The sequence below is a fragment of the Aaosphaeria arxii genome (genome assembly GCF_010015735.1).
Source record: "Aaosphaeria arxii CBS 175.79 unplaced genomic scaffold BU24scaffold_2, whole genome shotgun sequence".
Lineage (NCBI taxonomy): Eukaryota > Fungi > Ascomycota > Dothideomycetes > Pleosporales > Aaosphaeria > Aaosphaeria arxii.
This window is the reverse complement of record NW_022983475.1, coordinates 2,063,418-2,084,821: the sequence shown is the minus strand read 5'-3', so window position 1 is coordinate 2,084,821 and position 21,404 is coordinate 2,063,418. Positions and strand designations below refer to the sequence as shown.

Genomic DNA, 21,404 nt, shown 5'->3' with positions numbered 1-21,404 from the left:
ACGAACTAACTCTCCTGCTGTGGTAGACTTGTACACCTCAACACCACACATGACTGCTACACCAACATCGATGTCACTGCAAGAGGTAGAGAATAGATCTGTGGCTTTCGGTTAACCCATCGGCTCTGCATTTGCGCCCCCAATGAATGCGACCTTTTTGTTCTATGGCTGAAGGCATGCTTGCGAGATACCCGAAATAATTCGACGCCTTAATTTAAACCAGATCGTCGGTCCAAAGACGCCCCGGTTCGACCTCATCCCATTCGCCCAAATTTCTCCGAAGCATCGATTCTTACCAGCGATCACTGCACCAGCAGGCTGGTCGCATACATGAGCCGCAAACCGAGCAGGATGACAGGATCCGTCACAGCATCCGATGAAGACATGTACCGCGATCGAGGCCCTGTGTAACTATCTGACATGGGTAACTTTCCATCCAGAATGACCAAAGCAGTATGAAAAGCGAGCAGAGCGTTGAAAAACACATCTTTTTGGGAACTGCATCAGCAAACATCCGACTGCCCAGTGGAGTCATAGCATCGTGCACACCGACAGAGAAGCAATATCGTCATTTTCCTGGTCCTATAGAGTCTCAAGCACCCGATCGCATTCTGTGCTTTACCGGTATTGTGACAATCCCCCGGCCGTTATGCCAGACACATCGCCAGATGCCCCAATCCTAAGAGGCCACACGACGCCACACAGCTGACATCGCGCCAGCGGATACGAGGGATACATCCATGCCCAAACGCGCCCCCAAAGGAACATTCCTTCCGTGACACACGATATCGCGTGCTATCGCCTATCACTATCACCTAACCCAGACCCAACTGGACGGGAATGAGAAACAAACCATGGAGCCGAGCTCAGCTGAATCGAAAAGGTGGAAACGATCCGCGGAGATGTAATCGGGTTGCGATGATGGGGGAAGCTAAGCTGTTGTGTCCCGCTGTCCACATTTGACAGCAGCGCGCGGGGGATGCGAACCGTTGAGGTCTAAACATCAGGGTCTGAAAGAGGCGCTCCGCTCTGGGATGAAAATAGCACAGCAAATGGTCGACGGGCCAAGTGCAGGAAAACAGGATGGGGCAGCAGATCAGATCAGACTACTATCCACTTTCATTCGCAGGGCTACTAGGGTAGACACGTGAAGCAATTGCAAGCAAGCACGGAAAAAGATCAAAGGTATAAGTATGACACCAGAAGACCAATCAGCCGGGAAACAAGTCGAACAGAGTAGAAAAATACTAGCCCATCCTTTCTCTTAAAACCCGAACAATCAATTTGTCCAGCAATTCGTCGAAATCAAAAAGCTCTTCAAGCCACAGTCCCACAAAGTTGGTCGTGTCCCGCGTCTTAGTTTCAAGCCTCCCCAGCAAGTTCGCAGAGAGCACCAGATCAAGCGATTCTTGCGGCCCTCAACTACAAATCACTTAGACTTCAAAAGACCAGATATCTTTTTTGTCCATTTGTTACTCGTAGAAGACGTCTCGAAACTCGAGAGCGTCCTCTACGCCCAAAAACCGCAAAAACGTATCCCATATATTTCCTCCCGCTGCACCCCTTCTCCATCGCCATCAACCTGGGCAATAGAAGGAACGCAGAAGCAAGATATCCAACCGTGCACACAATGTCCAACAACGCCCCGTCTCAAAAGGTTTGTCCAAGATCTCCTTTCCAATCTTTACTTTGAAACTTCCATCTACCACTCATTTCCTTTCTTCTTTTCCTCGTCGACACTATCAGTGATCTCCTTTCTTTTTTCCTATTTCCAGGGGATACCATGTTCTCCATATCTCGTCCACACACGATCTACCCCATCCCTGGTGATCATCCTGGGAATTTTTCTTTTAATTTCCCCCCCTCGGAAGGATTCTTACCCCTCACCCAAACCGAATCTTCGACGGGCTCATTACCGACCATTACCAAAGCCCAAAAGTCCCAAATCGTCAGCCTTAAACCCCTCGAAAAAGGTCTACTAGATCGGATCGCATCTGCCGGACCAAACAGATAAGGAGCATACCGCGCTACGGGGGGGCGCCCAAATCGCCAAGTCATCAAGACTCGAACCAATCATGCACCAACGCCAACGACAACGACGACAAACACTATTATTACCAAGACAAGTGGCATTCCATCGACGACGCCATTATTGGGAGGAAAAGTTGCATTGTCCCCTCATCAAGCCATCATGGTTAGAGACTATTGGACGGAGCTACCTTTTGGACCCTGGAGACGATCACATGCGCGAAAGTGTGGAGAGGAAACCCAGACCAAACACCAGGCCCGTCGATCCGATCGCGAGGAGAACAATGAGGGGGAAACTCCAATGGGGGTTGTGGATGACACATGGCGCCCTTTAATGTTATGGCATTCATTTTGTGAGATGCAAGGAGTGTCGATCACGACCATTCTGGAACTGGGGGTTTTTTCTGGGCTTCAAGACTACTGGATCTTAACTTGGACTATTCTTGGACTCTCTAACTGACCTCCCATACCATCTCCTACATCACAAACACCCCTTCCCAAGGATTCTCAATTGTATACGTTACTTCTACAGCGTACATCGGCTAACAAAACCACCCCCTCGTGGTGGAAAAAAACAGTACCGAGCCTCCTGCCACTGCCAACTCATAACCTACACGGTGACCCTCTCACCGCCCCTCGACGACCTCGACAGCTGGGTCGTCGAGTGCAACTGTTCGATCTGCGCGCGGAACGGCTACCTGAACGTCTATGTGCAGAACGAGTGCATTGAGTTCGAGGGCGTCGGGCTGGAGAGTGATATGGTTGAGGTGAGTGGAGGGGATTGCGCCTACGTGAAGGGAGTGCTGATTATGGGGGAAACAGAAATATCGATTCGGGAAGCAGAGGGTTCAGCATTATTTCTGCAGTCGCTGTGGGAGTAGTCTGATGGCGGAGAGTATTGAGCCGGGTTTCTATGAGGGGGTCAAGGCGTTGAATGTGAGTGTTCTCATATACTATGCATTTGCCCCCATTCTTGCGGATTGCTAATCTTGTGGATATAGGTTCGAATGTTCCACGACGTCGATGTTCAGTTGCTGCAGAGGAGACAGGTCGATGGGAGGAACCTATAGGATACTGGCTTCATACTGTAGTGGGCACTAATAGCATCTGGGCTTTGACAGCACTACTTCGTGCTGGTGCGCGATGGAGTGTGCTCTGTGCGATTGAGCCAGAGCGCGTTCCATATCTTCGTTTACAAGGGCCCTAGCAGCTATGTCTAGGTTGAAGTACAAGGAGGAGGATGTCATTTTCGTTGGCTTTGGCCGGGTTTTATAGAGCGTGGAGTCTTGTCCGGTTGCATGAGATATCCTATGCTTTCTTTTTGATGATAGATACCGACAGGTGCAGTTCTTTCGCTATAGTGGTGAGCCACGAGAATACGATTGTTGTTTTGCCACAGATGTTTCTTTCAAGGTCAGCTCTGTAGTACCAGGCCCGAGTCGGTCATCTTGTACGCTCTCGGCCTTACTCGTGGTAGTTGCATATGCCCAGTATGGAGTAGTCAAGCATGAAACTGCTCATTACCCCTGAGACAGATTGTCTTCTTACTCGCATGAGTAAAATAAAAGATACGACCCCGCAGTCCGTCATCAGGTAGCTTTAAGAATAGGGTTTAGTTACCATGGCCGTGGTAAGGCTGAGGGAACCGATCTTAGCGGAGGTGATCAACCGTGGATCGTTTCACGCCTGAAGAGTGGGGAAGGGCATCTCATCGTCATAACCGATCCTTACTTCACGCCACCATCACGAAACCACAACGCTTGCACGTGAGAGCGTACCAGAGAAACAAAGGACTAGACGGTATGTTTAGATCGATTCAGGTTGTTTATATATAAACAAAACTCCAAACAGCATACTTTGTATAACTTTCACATCGTTCAATTCTCTTCTGTGAATCCTACATCCCACCGGATCACGGGCTATCACGCATCCGCAATTTCCCCTCATCTCACTCGTATCGCAAGCTTCATCTGGATTGGCTGGCTCAGTCGAGGATTGCCCGGCGCCGCCCCCTTAAGAAGAATAATGCAACTTCTTTTGATCGGCTGTCACTCCATTCTTTCTTCTTCTCCCTCATTCCTCTTCTTCATCTTCTTCTTCTTTCTCTTCTTCATCATCATATCTGCCTTGTCCAGCCAGAGCTGTTCATCTACATCAACCGCTAACTCTCCATCCATTCACTAACAGACCGCAACAACAGAGTTACTATACCAACAGACATGCACAGCACACAGGTTGGGGAGGCTTTGGGCTCAGCCACCCACAGCACTCTCCTCTCTCCCTCAGTCGCCCCTCCAATCCCCTCCCACGTCCTTAGGCTCCTCTCTCTCTCTTTCTCTCTCTCTCTCTCTCTCTCTCTCTCTCCCGGCTGCCGGCCATGCGTGCGGCCTCCACACCTACTCAATCACGCCGAACGCGACCCTGCAAGTTGCCTTTCTTCCTCAATCGAGCCCTCGCGCGAAACCGTCCCTACGTTCTCCATCTTCTAACATTTACTTACTTGACTCACATTACTACATGAACATTAGTTCCATCTTATGCTGACTACACTGTCATCGCTATTCTGTCTATCTACCCCAGGTAATCTTTCGTTACTTACCCTGCTCCTCTACCCTATCACACTCCCCGCACCCGTCCTCAGGCAGACATATTTCCAACTACAAATCTGAGTATGCACTTCCTCCTGCCCTACTATCCACGCCAGCACAAGTAATGATTCAACGTCTGAATCATATTCTGCCTACAGAATCCATGGACTCTCTCTACTCTGACCCGGATGGTCTTCTGCGTTGTAATCTTTGCGGTGCTATTGTGGGATTCTGCAGTCACTACTCACCAGTAAGTCTTTCCCTTTCACAACCGTGCTGTCTGAATGCTAATTCTTGCAGTTTACTGGCACTCCCTTCGAAGCTCCTACTTATATGACCCCTCCAGAATTGCCACAGGGTCCGCTGCAACCACCTGTGTTCGATGACCTTTTCGTCGACTTTCCCGAGGAGCGTCCTCCAGCGCCAAATCATACCATCCCCGTCACTAGCCCGTCACTGGACGGCTTGAATGTAGATATTCTCAACCTGGATGCTACAACTGTGACCCGAGAAACAGTCGAGAATTACCTCGAGGATATCTACACACCTGGTTATCGCACAATGGTCCCAGAAGTCGAGCCCGCAGCAGTCAAGCCGCAGCAGCCCCCCATTCGCCGACAGCCACCCATCCCAGGCGGATTTCATTGCACAGTCAAGAAGTGCACGAGGGCTTTCGATCGCTCATGCGATCTTAAGTATGTCCTTGTTCTTTAACTCTTCTTGCCATGATTTTTCTTTGCTAAGACTACAAAGTCGTCACTATAAATCACATCTTGAACGTAATCAGCGCCCTCACAAATGTGAGCTGTGCGAATTACGATTCTTGTACCCGAAAGACTGCAAGCGTCATCAGCAAACCCACAATCCACAATTATCCAGACGGACGATTTTCTACTGTACCGTACCTGGATGCATAAATGTAGACGGTTTCTCTCGTCGTGACAATCTCCTGCGCCATATGCGCAATCATCACCGTTGACCTATCTGAGGCGATTGCGTCCTCCAAGGCTAACGCCTTCTCCACTGTTCACATCTAAAATCGGGCATAGGGCGGTCTCGGAGTTTTACGGTATTTGCTTCATTTTGCGGTTTTCCACCTCCCAGCTTCTTCGGCGTTTCATGATCTTCCTCTGCAAGGCTGAACATGGTAACCTACGTGAAACAAAACCTTTCACGTGACGAAGTCGCTCTGGTTCGAGGTTTTGTCTTTTGGTTGTCATCATCCCCCTCACACTTATACCCAATCTCCCTCAGGAATCGCGCTGGCATGTGCGTTATCTACTAATCATTTACGGAGCGTATGTCTATCTCTCAGCAAGGAAAGGAACTCTTCCCTCGTCTCTTTTTCCCCTTTCCCCAATCCATCATCTCTTTCGTAGGTTCACGGGTTTCACGGGTTATCGTAATAAATCAAGGGGAGTACACATCATAACGGGCATCATTTTCCTTTACCAAATTGGAGTTTCCCAAGTACTATAATCAGCGCTTTCCCGTTTCTTTAGGGGAGAAATTCTATGCCCGACATCAAGGAAATTGCAAGCACGAGAAAGAAAAGGGCACTAAGAACCTGGTAAATACCTGTAGAACAAACCTTCCTCGAATTTCAAAGCAAAATTCAGAGAAAAAACAACCCTTTTGAAAGTCTCCACACCTCAAACCATCAGAATCCCCTCTTCACAACTCCACTGTTGCTGCCCTGTTGTGACTCACATTCACCACGCAACCGCACCACTTTCCCACTAGGTAGAAGCGTGCGCGGCGGACAAAACAGCAGCAGCAACGAGGTCGGCGACGAAAAAAGCGTCCTCCACCGGTTTTGGTGGGGGGCGGGGGGCGGACGACGACTCAGAATCCTCCTCTGGCCCAATTCGTCCTCACCGGTTTTTGTGTAGTTACGTAGGCAAGGACCCTTTGCGTGTCCTTGCACCACCACTGCTGCTGCTGCTGACTAAGGATACACTGGTTGATCATGTGTAAAGAGGGATATGTGTAGGTTGTTGAAATAGGGTTTTGTGTTTGTAGTTGGCTGTGATTTGTATGGACGTGGTTAGGTAGGTAGACTTGAGGTTGATTTAGTAGGTGACGTGACGTAATGTAAGGAGGGAAACCTGGAATTGAAAGGTTGTACGAGGTGTTTGTTGGAGATACAGAGGGTACAGCTTAGTTTTCTATATGCCTGAGTTGGATATATGGCATGATTGAAAACTATAGTTTGTAGACTGTATCAAAATGTTCTTGTTTTTGGAATTCATTGTTGAGTCAAAGGATAAGTTGTACAACTTTCCTTTCCAAGTGTAGATAGCTTGATGTAACTTGGCATCAAGAGGATAACTCTTGGATCTGTTTGATGTAAGTATTGGTACTTGTTTTCTTGTATAAGAGATTCAGAGGTGTTAGGATGCCTATGAGTGTCTCTCATGACGAAATATGCACTTGCGTTTTATCTTTTGCTTCGATTCAGGTTCTCCTCTATTGCAATGTCTCTAGAGATACTAAGAGGAGACCTTGTAACTTGTTGTATTTCTTAAGATATAAATTGATTTCTCAACCTATAATGAAGAGAGTGTATTGCAAGATGCAGAGAGACAGTGTTAGTCTACTACGGATAATTGTGAAAGATGATGTTGCGAAGTTGCAACAAGAGGAGGTCGAGGTAGGATAATATGTGTGACCAGACAGCAGCGGCATTAGATGCCATGCTGTTCCTTACGCAACCCTCTCACCCCTCTCAAGCCTGGCCAGATATCTCTCCCAAGTATCCCAGTCCTCCTCGTCCGTCTCCTTCGCGGCCTCCTTCTTGTTCTTTTTCTTGTTCTTCTTAGCGACGGCCTTCTTCTTGTTGTTGTTGCGTCCACCAGTACCACTGGGGTCCAGCACCACTAGGTCCAGCACCGCACCCTATGTACGTACAAGATATATCTACAGTTTAGATAGTTTAAATAGACACAAGGTGTAGTATGTTTAGTAACTGAGCATCTAAGCAATTGTATTACACAGAAGATTAGGCAAGGAAGTTCAACCTACGGCCACTCTACTTTGAAGGACTTCACAAACTATCTATGGACGATAGTCATATTTCCCCCCAATCCTACAGCCTCAGACGACATAGGATGTCTCTAACATCAGGTCTGCACTATGTCTCCCCAGAGTGAGTGTGGTGAAGGTGAAAGTGCGCGAAAGTTTGCGCGTTGTGGCCGCCGACGCAGCGTTTTCGAAACCAACCTCAACATCACAACAACAACAGCAAAGCAAACCCTCCAAAGCAATCAAATCCTTCACAAAGCCATCAAATCAATTTCATCATAAAAATGAACGTCTTGTTGTTGCCTGTGATCCTCGGCCTCCTAGTGAGGATCTACTTCTACATTTCCGACAGCGGCGAGGGACAGTTGACGTGAGTATCACCTTGCCTTCAGAATCCGAATGGGAACTTCAATCACTGACGTCGAATGAACTACAGGTACGCCCAGAAAGTGAGGAGAAACCGGTGGAGGAGACGTGGTGTCGACATCATGCCGACAATTCGCGAATAAGGTTCGTCGTCAATCAGTTCTCCAATCCTTCATTTGTCTAATCTACACTATCCTACGCTCCTCCACTCTATCTACACGCACTGAGAATAGTAGTCACCATTAGCCTTGCACGTGCTGCCGGCCTCGCAAACCGTACACCCGCTGTACGTCTTCCCACCGCACTGCCCATACCTGGCAACCGGAGAACAACTAGGCGTCGTGGGCTTGGGGGGCGCTGGCACCGTCGCGAGGGTGGTGGGAACTGGTTCTGGCTGCGGCTCTGGCGCGGGCGCATTGCCGGTGCCGTCCCAGACTGGGCCGCCGGGGATCGGATAGGAAGTGGCGGTTTTGGCGGCGTCGCCGTCGATGTTGAAGGCGATGCCTGGGTCGGTGGCTTTGTAGGCGCCTGGGAAGGCGAGGAGGAGGGAGGAGGGCGGGACGCTGGTGCCGCTGCCGGTTACGATGAGTTGGGCGCATTCGGGGTAGACTGGGGGGTTGGGGTTAGTGTGGGCGGTCACAAGGCGTTATAATGGAAGGAGTTTTTACATTGCGGGTTGTCCTTTTGGTGAAGTGCAAGCAGGTCATGGCGGATGAGGTACTCTCCAGGTGCCAGTGTTGCTGGGATCTTCACGTCCCAGGAGAGCGTGTCGACGATTTGGTCGCCGATCCAGATGCCAGCTTGCTGAGTACCTGAGATGAGACCAGCATGTGCAATCTTAAACTACAGGTTCGAAAGTCGTCAGTGATTGTGTCTGGGGGACGAGGAGAGGGCAGAACAAACCCAAACAGTGCCGGCTCCGTCCCAGCCGTTGCAGCCTGAGCTTGGGCATTTGGCCATGTAGACCATGATTGCGGCTGGCCTGTGAGTCCACTGGGTCCATGTTGATTTGATTGTGCTTCCAGCGGCAACAGAAGCTGAAAGACCGGTTCCAAGGGCACCTGCGTTGTTGCATCGGATGTTCACCTTCTGAAGATCAGGGATCATCAGGGGATCAAAGGAGCCGTACTGTCTCTGGATAGACTTTTGACCCGAAGCACTTTGATAGGGCTGCCATCTGAGAGTCAAGTCAGTGTATGTTGACGTTGAAGATGGGTTATTACAAACCCTTGATAGACATCAGTTCCTATTGTGTACTTTCCAATACCACCATGTGCACTTGCTGTAGCAAGGAGAGATGTAGCTACGTAGAGGAGAGTAGAGAACTGCATCTTTGAACAAAGTAGATACAAAGCCAGCAGAGTGCAGTCAAGTACACAGAGAAGAGGTGACGGAATAACAGAATATATACCAGTGAGAGCGCCCCCTGACATAGGTGTGCATCGTGGGGGCTTGCCACACCAGGAAACCAGGACTCATGACCCTCTCAAATTAACACACACACTTACGACGCCATCTGAGTGACATGAAGTCAGTCAATACCTGATCATGCACGGTTCGGTCGTGTAGCCGACTTTATCGTCAGCCTCCGGGGCCCCGGAATCTGGAGTTACCACATCTAGGTCTCCGCGTGTCTATTAAGAGATTGAATTTAAGACCCCAGCGAATCAAGATGTGCACAAAAGACTTTCTTGCAGCGGGATCATGGTCGGTCCGGTGGTCGAGGTCGTGGTCATGGATCGTCGTAGATGAAGTGCACAGGGATGCAATATAGCCGGAGGCTTGTATCCGCTTGGGTTTCGGGTAGCATCCCAAGATTCCGTGACAAACTCGTACGCGTGATAAAGTAATGGTAAATTCAGTGCTCTGTAAATCGAGTTTTGCAACATGCACATTTATCAAGTTTCAATGAGAGGCAAAGCTTGTCACAACCCAAGGAGAGACTTGAACAGTAGTACCTCTTATAAACTCGGCAACATATAGCAACTAAACTAGCCACTGGCTAGAACGGTGAAAAATTTGCCTATCCTCCTTTCCTCGAACTTAGCCCTACACGCCACTCCTGCAGTCCCCGCAATTTAACAGCCGTGCAGAGTGCAGGTTCCCTAGCAAGCCCCTCGTACTAATCTTAAGCAGTCAATAGAAACCCGGGGAAGAGACATAGGCTCTACTCATTCTAGCTAGGGTGCCTGGCAGTTCTGAAGCCGCTTGGATGATTGTGCAACGACGGTCGAGAACATACCACGTTGTACACTAGATACAGATACTAGTAACTATTCGAGACTTAGGGAAAGAGAGACTTAAGAGAATAGAGTCTGGTAGTATCGATTAGGAGACTTTGGTTCGCTTGTTGTCTATAATATAGGATATTAACAGTTTCGATAGCGCCATGCAATGATGCCCACCTAAGAACGACAAGGAAAATGCTTGGTTCTGCCTTGGATTAACCACGCTACCTTTATTATCAAAGATAGACCTTCTAATTCTGTAACAATGATGTAAATCTTAATAAGAAGATAGGCTACTCTGTGCTTATGCTGGAAAGGATATAGCAAGATAGTTTTGACACGTGCTTGCTGCTGAGCGTAGTCTTCTTCAGGACAACTCAGTTTAATCATGACTTCTTCAAGAGTATCCCTATAAAGTCAGGATATATACCTGAACTGACCTTTGCGCCTAGACTCTGTCCTGTACTTCTAAAAAGAGATTACACAGAGACATATCAATGCTGTAGTACCCCAGATGTAAAGGACTTCCGTGAGACACTGCATACTTTACCTTGTATCACTACTTGATACTCTATCTGAAAACCTGTCTACAACCTTGGCTAATGAATGAATTGACCAAGACAGACAGTTTTTGAAAATATGATCAAAATATTCACAGCTGACCCTGTGTTGTAGCCCAGGCTTGCAAAATTCGAGCACGGAGCACTGATGAGAGAGGATTCTGCTCACCACGGTATATTCTCAAAAGATTACCCTATAATTTCCTGCTTGTGATGTGAATGCATATTGTACTTACCACGGTAGATTCTTGAAATCATATTCTGTACTTACGTACCTACTCCTAGTGTAGGCTGCAAACTGTGCTCGATGGCGCAATACCCCAAGGTAAAGGAGGTTGAAGCATGGTGAAGGCAGCGCCTCCCTTCTGGAGCCCACAATCAAAAAACATCAACACTACACTCACCAGACCTACCTTCTTTTCTGAATAACCACGGCACAATTACCTCACCACAGCGCCTTTTCATCAGAATAGCACCCTCACTACATCCCAGTAGTCATCATCATCATCAGCATCACTTCCACTACTACTACTACCACTACCACCATCACTATCTCCATCATGGCCTTCACACCACTCCAAGCCGCTCCCCTCCGCTTCGCAGAGTTCATGGAGCTCGAAAAGCAGAAGCTCTACGACCGTTTCTGGCAGCACTTCATTCGCGAGAGTAAGTCCTCTCCATCCCGGCCTACCTACCAAGCAGCGTATCCCTCTCGCCTGTCTACGCCACTCTACCTCACGACTCCACTCCAAAGTAAACAAACCACCTTCTAATGCGTTACCTACCACCAGACGCCATCGAAAGGGACCGTCAGCGCGACGGCGGGCTTACTCCAGCGGCGATACACCTCTACTGGTTGCGGGGCTGGGTCAAGTACGTCGTGCAGACCCAAGCTGACGGGAGCATCTGGCTCGTTCCGGTGTGGTTGCCCACCGACTACGAGCGGCTCGTGATGCCCTGGCTCGAGTTCCGGGCTATGGTGAGTATTTCGTTATTCAGTATATCGAATTGATGGATGGTTGCTGGGCAGTGAGCTGATGTGTTTGGGTGAACAGTCCAGGCTCGATAGGCCCCACTACATTGCGGGCATCGAGGCCCGGGGAACAACTGGGCCTCGACAGGTTCAGGTGGGGGAGGAGGAAGTGATGGAAGGGCTCTAGGTGGGCAGTGGCCGGTATAGAAGGCCCTGAAGAGGAGCAGAAGCAGGAGGAGCACGAAGAAGAGCAGAAGCAGGAGGAGCACGAAGAAGAGCAGAAGCAGGAGGAGCGGGAAGAAGAGCAGAAGCAGGAGGAGCGGGAAGAAGAGCAGAAGCAGGAGGAGCGGGAAGAAGAGCAGAAGCAGGAGGAGCGGGAAGAAGAAGACGATGAAGAGGAGGAGGAGGCGGAGGAGGAAAGAGGAAGAGGAAGAATGATGGATGAAAGACTGCAGTAGTCGACATGAACTTTCCAGGATGGTTTTTATATGGACAATACCCAATGGCGTTCTGCTAGCCATGGAGTGGCTTACGATGAATATATCTACTAGGCTCTTCACGCTGCAAGAGATCACAGTACATGAATCATGAAACATTCGATATACCAGGTTACCCAGTCATGATATCTGCAGGTAACCCTATACTTTAGTATCAACCAAAGAACTAGGCCGGAGGTTTCCATTGGATATGAGTAATACCGCCTTCAATGCCCAACGCCTCACTATCTTATCAATATGTAGAGGCGGCTAGGGCCCTGCAGTGTTGCTTCAGTAGATCTAGCCGATAGAAATGCCTATCAAACCAATGACTGACGCTTTGGAAAGGTATGTAACATTGTTGTAGACGCGCTCTAATCCTACAGTTTTGCAACTAGACGACTAGAGCAAGGCTGTGTAGCGTTCGGATGGGGACGTCGGATGGGGAAACGATGTGCTCTATGTTCGGGCGGACAAAGCCGCGCCTAGCGACTGTCAGGATCAGGGATCCCGACGTCTAGAATGATACTCGTCTGATTACGGGAAACGACATCAGTTGGACTACTACTAATCATTAGGACAGCTGCAAGTGAGGCTTTGGGACCAATTCACATGCATTGGTTATTGACTCGCGAAAAGGAATTGGTCGTGACTTTTGCCATGCTCAAGAACGTGAAAGTAACTAATGTGTATCTTGGGACTATGAAGGGTATCTGAAATAACGACTGCGCAGCTAACAATGATGCAAGGTTTCCTCCCACCCACCCCCCTTTTTTCCCCAGCAGTTCGAACAAGGCCCCCACGCAACGCCGAACGAAAACGTCTTTGAAGGATCGAATGATTTGATCGGCTCGTGCTGACGGATTCGGGCCGGTCCATACGCAGAACACTAGCTATTGCGATCCGCCTCGAATGAACAGTGAGGAATGACACCCGAAAATTCCAGAATCCCACCCCGTGAATTCCAACTCCGAGCCTGTGCAAGTAACAATTCCCGCCCCTGTGCAAGCCGTAGCGTCTAGAACTATGATTTTCGGAATAGTCGTAACATGTGCAAGTGTCCAAACCCAGCCTAGGCGAAAAGAGAATAGATTGTTGGCGTAGATGTTCGAGTCAGGTTGGTCCCTCCTCATATATATTAAAGAAAGTCCAGTCTCTTTCAGGAAAAGATCAGGATGATCGATACTCGCTGTGGTCTGTCGTGGATTCCATAACAATGAACTTCAATTTGGTGACATCGGAAAACCTGCTCTCCTCATCGAGCAGGGCCTCCGCAGGGCCTTTCTCGTTGACCAGGGCGAAGAACTGTTGGAAGTGCAATTCATCGGAGAATCTCATCTCCCCGAGGCAGTCCCAACCGACGTCCTCCTTGCGGCCAACGAGCAGGCGTGGTAGTCCTAAAGCTCCCGGTTTGCGCTGTGCCTCGTGTTCGCTTTCGGCAAGGTAGCGACGTGTCCATGATACGGGAAAGAGGTCACCGCAGACTCTCTTCACGAGTGGGACGAAGATTTCTTCTTGGTGACGCTTGAATTCCTGTAGTGTGAGGCCTTCTTTGCGGGAGACGAGCTGTACAAAGACGATTTCTTCCTTCGGCATGTTGACGGTTGACTGCGGAGCGAATTGACCCGAGAGGACAGCAATGAGGCGTTGGTCAAACTCAGGGTATGTGAATTCGGTGTGTGTGTGAAGAGGCGTCCGATACAAGACTGTGCAAAACAATGGTATAAGTTGTTGTGATACCAACAACCAGGAAAGTAGAATTGGAAATTCAATGGTAGTTGATGGCAAGATAAGAGGAGAAGAAAAGTCAACAGAAAGGAGGCAGCGTGGGAGGAGTATATAGTCGAAAAGATAGCAAAACAATACTGTCGCGGAGACGGAACCGGTGCCCGATCACGGTTCAGAAGTACGACTTAAGGACGTCTATCATTCTGCTTATGGAATGGAGCTATTGGCGCAATGAGAGGGTCATGCATGGAGGGGAAAGTGGAAGTGGAGAGGATCCAGCGAATCCAAGGACCCTGGTCCGCCATAGAAGCATCTCATTTGCGCTTCATGCGTTTGTGAAGCGGAAAACTGCATGCCTCGAGGCCTGCCCTGGCGTGGGTGTGGCTTGCGCGCTGCTGTTGGGGCGAACCGCTCTTTGTACTCGTAGTGGTGGCTCGGGTTCGCAATTCGGTTAAGCAAAGTGTTGGAGAACGTAGAGTTGGCAGAAGTCGCCATGCTGTACAGATACATTCCACGCAATGTGCTGCTGATGAGCTCACATACATCTATGCAGGTCAGGTCTATGTCAAAGTACTCCGTACCTCGTAGCTCGTTTGTCGAGGGAGCAAGAAAAGTGGTTCCCGCTGTCAAACGGGCGACTCGAGGGACATGAATCCTGGTTAGCACTATTTCGGATGTCTCCCGTCCAGCCGCGCTGCCGCCATCTCAATCCAATCGTCCCTCATCATTCAACATTGAAGCGTCCATCACGGCTACAACCACCCCATCCGGACGCTAGAGTAAACTGCCGATACACTGCTGCTGTAGGCTACTCGTATGATGAAGCAGCTAAGCGTGACGGGAAGGTTGATTGCTGGCAGGGAGGGATAATGGATGAATCCCAGGCGATATGGGACATGTCGAAAGTGAGCTACCTCTATCGATACTGCCGGGCTCGGTGAATAGTTTCTCCGACAAAAAATAATTGTAGACCCGTGCATGAAGAAAAGTTATCTGTCAGTACCAGCGAGTATCTCAATTGATCTGGGAGAACTTTCTGTCGAACTCAAGCAGTCGTGTGCTAGTTTTTCATATTCACGGAGCATCAAAGGACCAGCGAAACATCACCATCCAACAACTCGCTCAACAACAATAAGATGTTCGCAGTTCCGGGCTGGAACGTCTCCGCACCTCTTGCGGTGCAGGTCGAAAAGGTCAAGCCCAAAGATCCCCCCGAGGGCAGGAAGAGCAAAAAGAGAAAGAGGAACCAGCAGAACCAAGAACAAGAGCAGGTCGACCAGCAGAATGTAGGCGATTACTGGGAGAAAATCGTCGAGGGCAAAGACGAGAAGCCCAAGGACGCTACTGTTCCTGCGGAGGAGCAAGAATCGAAGAAAGATGTCGACGAGGATGCCACGGATAAGAAGGCAAAGAAGAGGAAGAGGAAGGGGGACAAGACGAAAGAAGCTCAGGATGACGCCGAGGCTACAATTGAAGACACAACAAGCAAATCTTCCAAACGCGATAAAAAGAAACAGAAGAAAGAAGACAAATCGTCGACCACGGAATCTACATCCAAACCCTCCCAATCGACCGAAATCATACCCGCGACCTCATCATCCCTCTTCCCCGAGCCCAAAGGCCTCACGCCCCTCCAGCGCTCCATGCGCGCAAAGCTCACCAGCGCGCGCTTCCGCCACCTCAACGAATCCCTCTACACCAAGCCCTCCGCCGAGTCCCTCTCGATCTTCACCTCCAGTCCCGAAATGTTCGAAGACTACCACCGCGGCTTCGCCCAGCAGGTCGAAGTGTGGCCTGAGAACCCCGTCGACAACTACGTCGCCGCGATCTCCAGCCGCGCCAAACTGCGCCCCGATAACCGCAAAGGCGGACGCCAGAGCGGCCCAGGAGGCGGAAAACCTCAATTCGAGTCCCTCGCCAGCAAACCCTTACCCCGCAACTTCAAGGGCCACTGCACGATCGCCGACCTAGGCTGCGGCGTAGCCTCCCTCTCGCACCGTCTCCAACCCTCCCTCCGAACCCTCAACCTCAGCATCCACTCCTTCGACCTCTCGCAGCCGACAGGCCCCACCAAGGACCTCGTGACCGTCGCCGACATCTCCAAGCTGCCCCTGCAGGACGGCAGCGTGGACGTCGCAATCTTCTGCCTCGCGCTCATGGGCACCAACTGGCTCGACTTCATCGACGAAGCCTGGCGCATCCTCCGCTGGCGCGGCGAACTCTGGGTCTCGGAGATAAAATCCCGCTTCGGCCGCGTCTCCTCCTCTAAGTCCCGCTCCATCCCCATCAACTCCATCGGCAGCCTCCACAAGTCCACCCAACCACCCAAAAAGCCCACCAAGAAGGGCAAAGGCAGCGAGAAAGTCAAGCCCGACGAAGAAGGCATCCAAGACTCGTCCGACGAAGCGGAGCTCGCGTCCCGCGTGGACGGCGCCGTCGACAACAGGGAAGGCACCGACGTGTCCGCCTTCGTCGAGGTGCTGCGGTCCCGCGGCTTCGTGCTCGACGCGCTGCCCGAGCGCCCCAACGACGCTATCGACCTTTCCAACAAGATGTTCGTCAAGATGCAGTTCACCAAGTCGGCCCCGCCGTCTAAAGGCAAGAACGTCGATCACGAACGCTTGAACCAGAACAACAAGCGGTTTGACAACAAACAGGGGCAGGGGTTGAGGATGGGACTCAAGGGTAAGAAGTTCTCCGCCATCACTACTGACGCCGGGGATGATGACGCGGGCGCTGCGGACGAGAACGACGGGAAGGTGCTTAAGCCGTGCTTGTACAAGATCAGGTAGAAGGGAGGGGGATTGTCGAGGTTTCAAGGGATCGCGGGGATTGCGAGTAAGGAGGGAAGCAGAGGGAGCAAACGCGGTTGTAACGGTAGCTAGCGTGTGCAGAGACATATGAGCATAGCATAGCTTTAGCATAGTGTTCAGCATAGTGTTTAGCAAAGGGAGGGAGGGAGGTGTGAAATGAAACATTTTCGATACCCAGACACGCATAGACACTTGTGAGTCGTATACAGCTGTCTCAATTCGCATCATCGGGGGACTCGGGAAGGCGAGGAAGTGTGTAGAAATTACGACGACATCCCTTTGTCCGCCCCCTGACTACCAATCTACCTACCTACCTACCTAGGCAGAACTCTTGGTTGAAATGTTTGGTTTCGTTGTATGCCCTGCCCTGTCCTCTGATTCCCAGTTTGTCCCGATTCAAAAAGTGTGTGTATGACTCTGTTGCGCAGACAGACGAGATCGAACATACAGTCAAGACATCACCAAAAGACTACCCCCCTTGGCAATCAGATTTGGAGAGTTGAGCATTGTGAGGAAGCACAAGTATTTGAAAAGGTATAGCATTCACGCTCGTAAGAACCAGTCAGACTCAGCCCATCTATCCTCCCTACCCCCAAACCACTCGTCTCACTTCCTAGAGGGCAAACACATCATGCCTCACCACCTCTCCCTCGCGAAATTCCTACACCATCATGAAGAAGAAGAAAAGAGGAGAAAACCATGGTGGCCATTGCAGAGAAAAAGTGAGAAAGATCAGTAGGATCCCTATTATGCATGCAGTAGTTTCAGTAGTTTCCCTCCCCCGCCCCAACCCGCCAGAGAAAAAGAAAAGAAATGTAAAGATTTCGCCATGAGTCTATGCAGGTGGGTGTGAAAGTATCATTGCAAGAGGAGGAAGCCGTGAGCCCGTTAAAAGATGTATATGCCGTTTTTGTTGTTCGTTACCGTATCTTGTTCGCAGTAGGTCGTGACTAGGGGTGATGTTCGGGAAGATCATCTAACCTCGTTGGTATTCGTGAAGAAGAAGAAACTACATGCTGTTCTCTAATAGGAGGCCTGCGGCGTATTCCACGTGACCACCCGTGGCTTGGAGTGCCTGGATGGCTTGTTGTCGGGAGAAGCCGAGGTTCGTGAGCTGCTCGATACTCTCTTCGGGGAAACTTGCTGTCTGAGCTGGACTCGGGGCCGGTGCTGCTTGCGAGCGTGGTGGTAGTGGTGGCTGTTGGGATGAGGAGGGACCGCCACTGCTAGACTGAGGGGGCGCAGTAGATGATCCGGCAGGCCGCACAGCACCGGTTTGTGCGCCTATCTCTGTGTTGTTGGGGCCAGGAAGGGTGGGCTCGTTGACTTCTGCGGCTTCGAGACTTTTGGGGATCTCGTGCTCGGGTAAGAATGGTACTTCGATGCCTTCGAAACACAGGGCGTTCTTCTCTAGATCGATCTTTGCCTTGTAACGCTTCAACATGTCTAGACCAAAGAGAAGGTCGACATCTTTGCCCTCCATGACAGTGAAAGCACACGGCAACACAGCGCCACCAATCTTGATCTCTGCGTGATGCACTCGGCCGAGGATCTGGGCAGTGCCAACGCCACGAGCAATACCAGCAAAACGAGTGTCGATCAGGCGCATAATACCACACTTCTCGGCACAGCTGGGAGACATGATGGTCGCCTGTGCACCAGAGTCGACAAAAGCCTTGACCGCATGGCCATTGACTTCAGTGTTGATGTAGAGCATGTGGACGCGGGCGAATACTACAGAATCATATCAGCATATTTCAAGTTACAAGAAAAAATTATGAAACCAACCTTCAGGGTTATGCTCATAAGCATGCTGCAAGTTCTCAATGACACGGTCCTGGCGGATGATATCCTCTATCTTCCTCTGAGCGTCGATGTTGAAGGGATCTTCGTTGAGGAGACGGATCTGATTGAGACGATCTTGTTCGGCTTCTTCCTCCTGGCGTTGGTACATCTGATATGCTTCTCGCCAGCGGGCAGGATCATTGATTGCGGCGAAGAGTTCAGGCCTCTGCTGTTGCAATTGAGACTGGGCGGCCGGGTCGTTAAGAACATGCAGTCGCAGCTGCTCAGGGTCGGGTACACCTCGACGGCGAGTCTCTTGGGTGGCATCGGGTGCCGGATGGGACGTTTGTGTTTCTGAAGCTCCTCGATTCAGCCCTTGCGCACCGTTCCCACGCTGGCGGATAAGTACAGCCAACATCTCCCCGTCTTTGATTCCCACCTCTTCCAGTGTCTTGTCCTCCTGTCCCAAACGGCGGCCATTGAGGAAGAAGTTCTGTGTATCGGCAGGGAAGCTCGTTTCGGCCTCGACGAAGCCCTTGAGGTCCCTGACGGTGAGCCCCGGTGGCAGGTCGAGCGTCAGAAGGTCCTGATCTAGGGCCTCGTTGGGCGCGTTGATGGATACCGTGACGCGTGGCCTATTTGAGCAACCGTTAGCAGTTTGGTTTGGATAGTTGCACAGGGACGGTTTCGGATGAGAGACTCACATGGTGGACGGTGGGTGGTGCTCCTTGCGTTGTATGCAGGCGTGTCTGAAACGGTGCAAGAGAATGTGGTAGTTACACTGGACGGAGCGCGGTGGGATGTTTGGGGGGAGCTTGGTGGCCGAGGTGGGTAGGTAGCTTGGGGTATCAAAAAGGTGCAAGGTAGGTAGGTCCCAAACAGTCTAGGTGTTTGTAGAATTTGGTAGAATGTGATTGTGAATGCGTCTGTCTGCTTCTGTCTGCGTCTGCGTCTGCGTCTGCGTCTACGTCTGCGTCTGCGTTTGCGACTACGTCTGGGTCCGCTTAGGTGTATTGACCTGAGGCGCCACAGAGCTGTGGCTCTACCAAGGTACGAGTACGGGTACGAGCGAGGTGAGTGCTGTGCCTTGCTGGAACAAGATGGAAGCTTTGTCCGGGAATTATTCAGCGAGCGCCGGATGAAGTCATGACGCGGCGAAGGAGGGTGGCGAGGTGGGAGGCCGAACGTAGGGAGCTGGGTAGTGTAGTCCGGTAGGATAGCTAGTGAAGCACGAAGCTAGTAATGGAAGTGTCAGGTAGAGGTAGCAGTAGCAGTAGCAGTAGCAGTAGCAGTACTCGGAAGTGGAAGTAGCAGTTGCAGCAGAAATGGAGAAAAGGTACGGGAACGGGGACCGGGGACGGAACAGCAGCAGCAGTAGCAGCTACAGCAAGCAGCAGCAAGAAGAGCTCGTGTGCCGGTGACGGAGTACTGGCAGGAAAGGGTTACGCGGCGGGGCACTTGTTGACGATGGAGGGGAACACCAGGCGGCGAGACAGCCGGAGAGGAGAAGGGATGGGAGAGTTGGTTATATGCAGAGAGCTGCTTGAGGATTTCTGGTAAGTTTGTACGTACGTATGTAGGGATCGAGGAGCAGAAATAGTCTGTCTGGGAAGATGGAGGTGGGGATGATAGAATGCAAAAAGTTTGGGTTGGGGCCTTGTAATAGGTAGGGTGTTAGACTGGATGTTATGTTATGAAGTTGTGCTGGTATGATGAGATTAGATGATAGGCGTAGGAGTAAGAAGAGGGGGTTAGCACCGTTAGGCAGTCGTCGTTAGTACGTACATACATCGTAGGGGAGGAATCGAGGATATGGTGTGAGATAGAACGAATAAAAAAGGTATTGAGTGCCTTACCGGCCCTATTCTAGTGTATCGTATTGCCTGTTTGCCGTAACTATCTTCGTTCTATGCTGTACGGAGTAATATGCTGTATGCTCCTGTATGCCGTATGCTGTATCAATATGCTGTATGCACGATACCAGGCCCTTGAGTAGCCTGAAAGCTTGGACGGAGGATGATGAAACCATTGACAAATGCTCGTGATGCCCCGGCTGTGTTGTCCTTCTGCTGGGTGATGCTTGATAGTACGGTGGTCGTAGTCGGTGTAGACCGCCTGCAGACGTGCAGCTGGCAGGGGATCAGGAGGGGAGAAGAGGGGGGGTAGAGGGAGGAGGGGGCACAATGCGCCCTCGTTATGCTTACTATCGAATGTGTTCAATGTTCCATTGATGATCCATCTATATATCCAAAGTACAGAGTAAATCACTAAGATATGAGGAGAATCCAATAAGACATTGTCCAGGATCAAATGTGAGAGCTGCAATAGTCGAGCATATTGCCTATATTTCGATGTTATTACTACTTCTCCGCTGTCTTTCATTCTGCATGATGTGCAGTCAGACAACCAGGAAGAGGAGGATCAATCCTGTGATATGTATGCATTGATTTCAACTTTCAAATACATGCGTGTGATACATGCACGGAATTATGATAATGAATTTGTTGTTAAAGCAGGCAATGCACGGAATATATGTGTGCAGCACGCACATGATGCAGCGGAGCATTGCCCGTTTCGCTGTTTTCCTTGCAGATGTATTTGTAGATGCTCATAAGGCTGGTTGGCATCTTCTCATCGTGATTTATCAATATCCAATATCTAAGGATACCTGATAATCTTCCTGGAGCTATGTAGCTAGGTACGAATACTTGTATGTCCAGGCAAAGGAATCCCGGAGACGCTCGCTTCCCTACCGATGTGTTGCGTTGCGTTGCTCACGATGGATACCCAACCAGACCGCATCTTCAGGATCTCCCTAGGACCACCCACCGCCCA

At 50.4% G+C, this 21,404-nt stretch overlaps 7 protein-coding genes across 7 annotated transcripts; 5 read left to right on the top strand and 2 right to left on the bottom strand.

The window, feature by feature from the left end:
- Positions 1-1,630: 1,630 nt before the first annotated feature.
- BU24DRAFT_489252 (uncharacterized protein) lies at positions 1,631-3,433 on the top strand (the record flags this gene model as incomplete). The annotated part of the gene is made up of 4 exons (XM_033533624.1): positions 1,631-1,657; positions 2,607-2,795; positions 2,851-2,964; positions 3,030-3,433. 4 exons carry the CDS (start codon positions 1,631-1,633, stop codon positions 3,096-3,098), a joined length of 399 nt encoding a protein of 132 aa, XP_033387592.1. The 3' UTR covers positions 3,099-3,433.
- A 363-nt stretch (positions 3,434-3,796) lies between these two features.
- BU24DRAFT_115463 (uncharacterized protein) lies at positions 3,797-4,980 on the top strand. The gene is made up of 3 exons (XM_033520840.1): positions 3,797-3,828; positions 4,216-4,697; positions 4,963-4,980. The coding sequence occupies exon 2, from the start codon at positions 4,248-4,250 to the stop codon at positions 4,515-4,517; it is 270 nt and encodes an 89-aa protein (XP_033387591.1). The 5' UTR covers positions 3,797-3,828; positions 4,216-4,247; the 3' UTR covers positions 4,518-4,697; positions 4,963-4,980.
- On the top strand, positions 4,780-5,595 carry BU24DRAFT_405950 (uncharacterized protein; the record flags this gene model as incomplete). The annotated part of the gene is made up of 3 exons (XM_033525737.1): positions 4,780-4,866; positions 4,917-5,311; positions 5,370-5,595. 3 exons carry the CDS (start codon positions 4,780-4,782, stop codon positions 5,593-5,595), a joined length of 708 nt encoding a protein of 235 aa, XP_033387590.1.
- A 1,727-nt stretch (positions 5,596-7,322) lies between these two features.
- On the bottom strand, positions 7,323-9,337 carry BU24DRAFT_458948 (carbohydrate-binding module family 1 protein; the record flags this gene model as incomplete). Its single annotated transcript, XM_033531685.1, has 5 exons — positions 7,323-7,514; positions 8,281-8,615; positions 8,675-8,849; positions 8,910-9,183; positions 9,234-9,337. The coding sequence occupies 5 exons, from the start codon at positions 9,335-9,337 to the stop codon at positions 7,323-7,325; spliced, it is 1,080 nt and encodes a 359-aa protein (XP_033387589.1).
- A 2,017-nt stretch (positions 9,338-11,354) lies between these two features.
- On the top strand, positions 11,355-12,225 carry BU24DRAFT_458947 (uncharacterized protein; the record flags this gene model as incomplete). Its single annotated transcript, XM_033531684.1, has 4 exons — positions 11,355-11,460; positions 11,586-11,773; positions 11,850-11,936; positions 11,995-12,225. 4 exons carry the CDS (start codon positions 11,355-11,357, stop codon positions 12,223-12,225), a joined length of 612 nt encoding a protein of 203 aa, XP_033387588.1.
- A 1,042-nt stretch (positions 12,226-13,267) lies between these two features.
- Positions 13,268-14,025, bottom strand: BU24DRAFT_115377 (uncharacterized protein). The gene has a single exon (XM_033520839.1). It carries the CDS (start codon positions 13,837-13,839, stop codon positions 13,414-13,416), a length of 426 nt encoding a protein of 141 aa, XP_033387587.1. The 5' UTR covers positions 13,840-14,025; the 3' UTR covers positions 13,268-13,413.
- An 835-nt stretch (positions 14,026-14,860) lies between these two features.
- On the top strand, positions 14,861-16,763 carry BU24DRAFT_439479 (uncharacterized protein; the record flags this gene model as incomplete). The annotated part of the gene is made up of 2 exons (XM_033530308.1): positions 14,861-14,876; positions 15,118-16,763. The coding sequence occupies 2 exons, from the start codon at positions 14,861-14,863 to the stop codon at positions 16,761-16,763; spliced, it is 1,662 nt and encodes a 553-aa protein (XP_033387586.1).
- Positions 16,764-21,404: the final 4,641 nt, after the last annotated feature.

Bases quoted from the DNA above. Each gene is read 5' to 3' on its own strand.
- BU24DRAFT_115377 (XM_033520839.1), bottom strand. From the start codon at position 13,839: ATGCCGAAGGAAGAAATCGTCTTTGTACAGCTCGTCTCCCGCAAAGAA.
- BU24DRAFT_115463 (XM_033520840.1), top strand. From the start codon at position 4,248: ATGCACAGCACACAGGTTGGGGAGGCTTTGGGCTCAGCCACCCACAGC.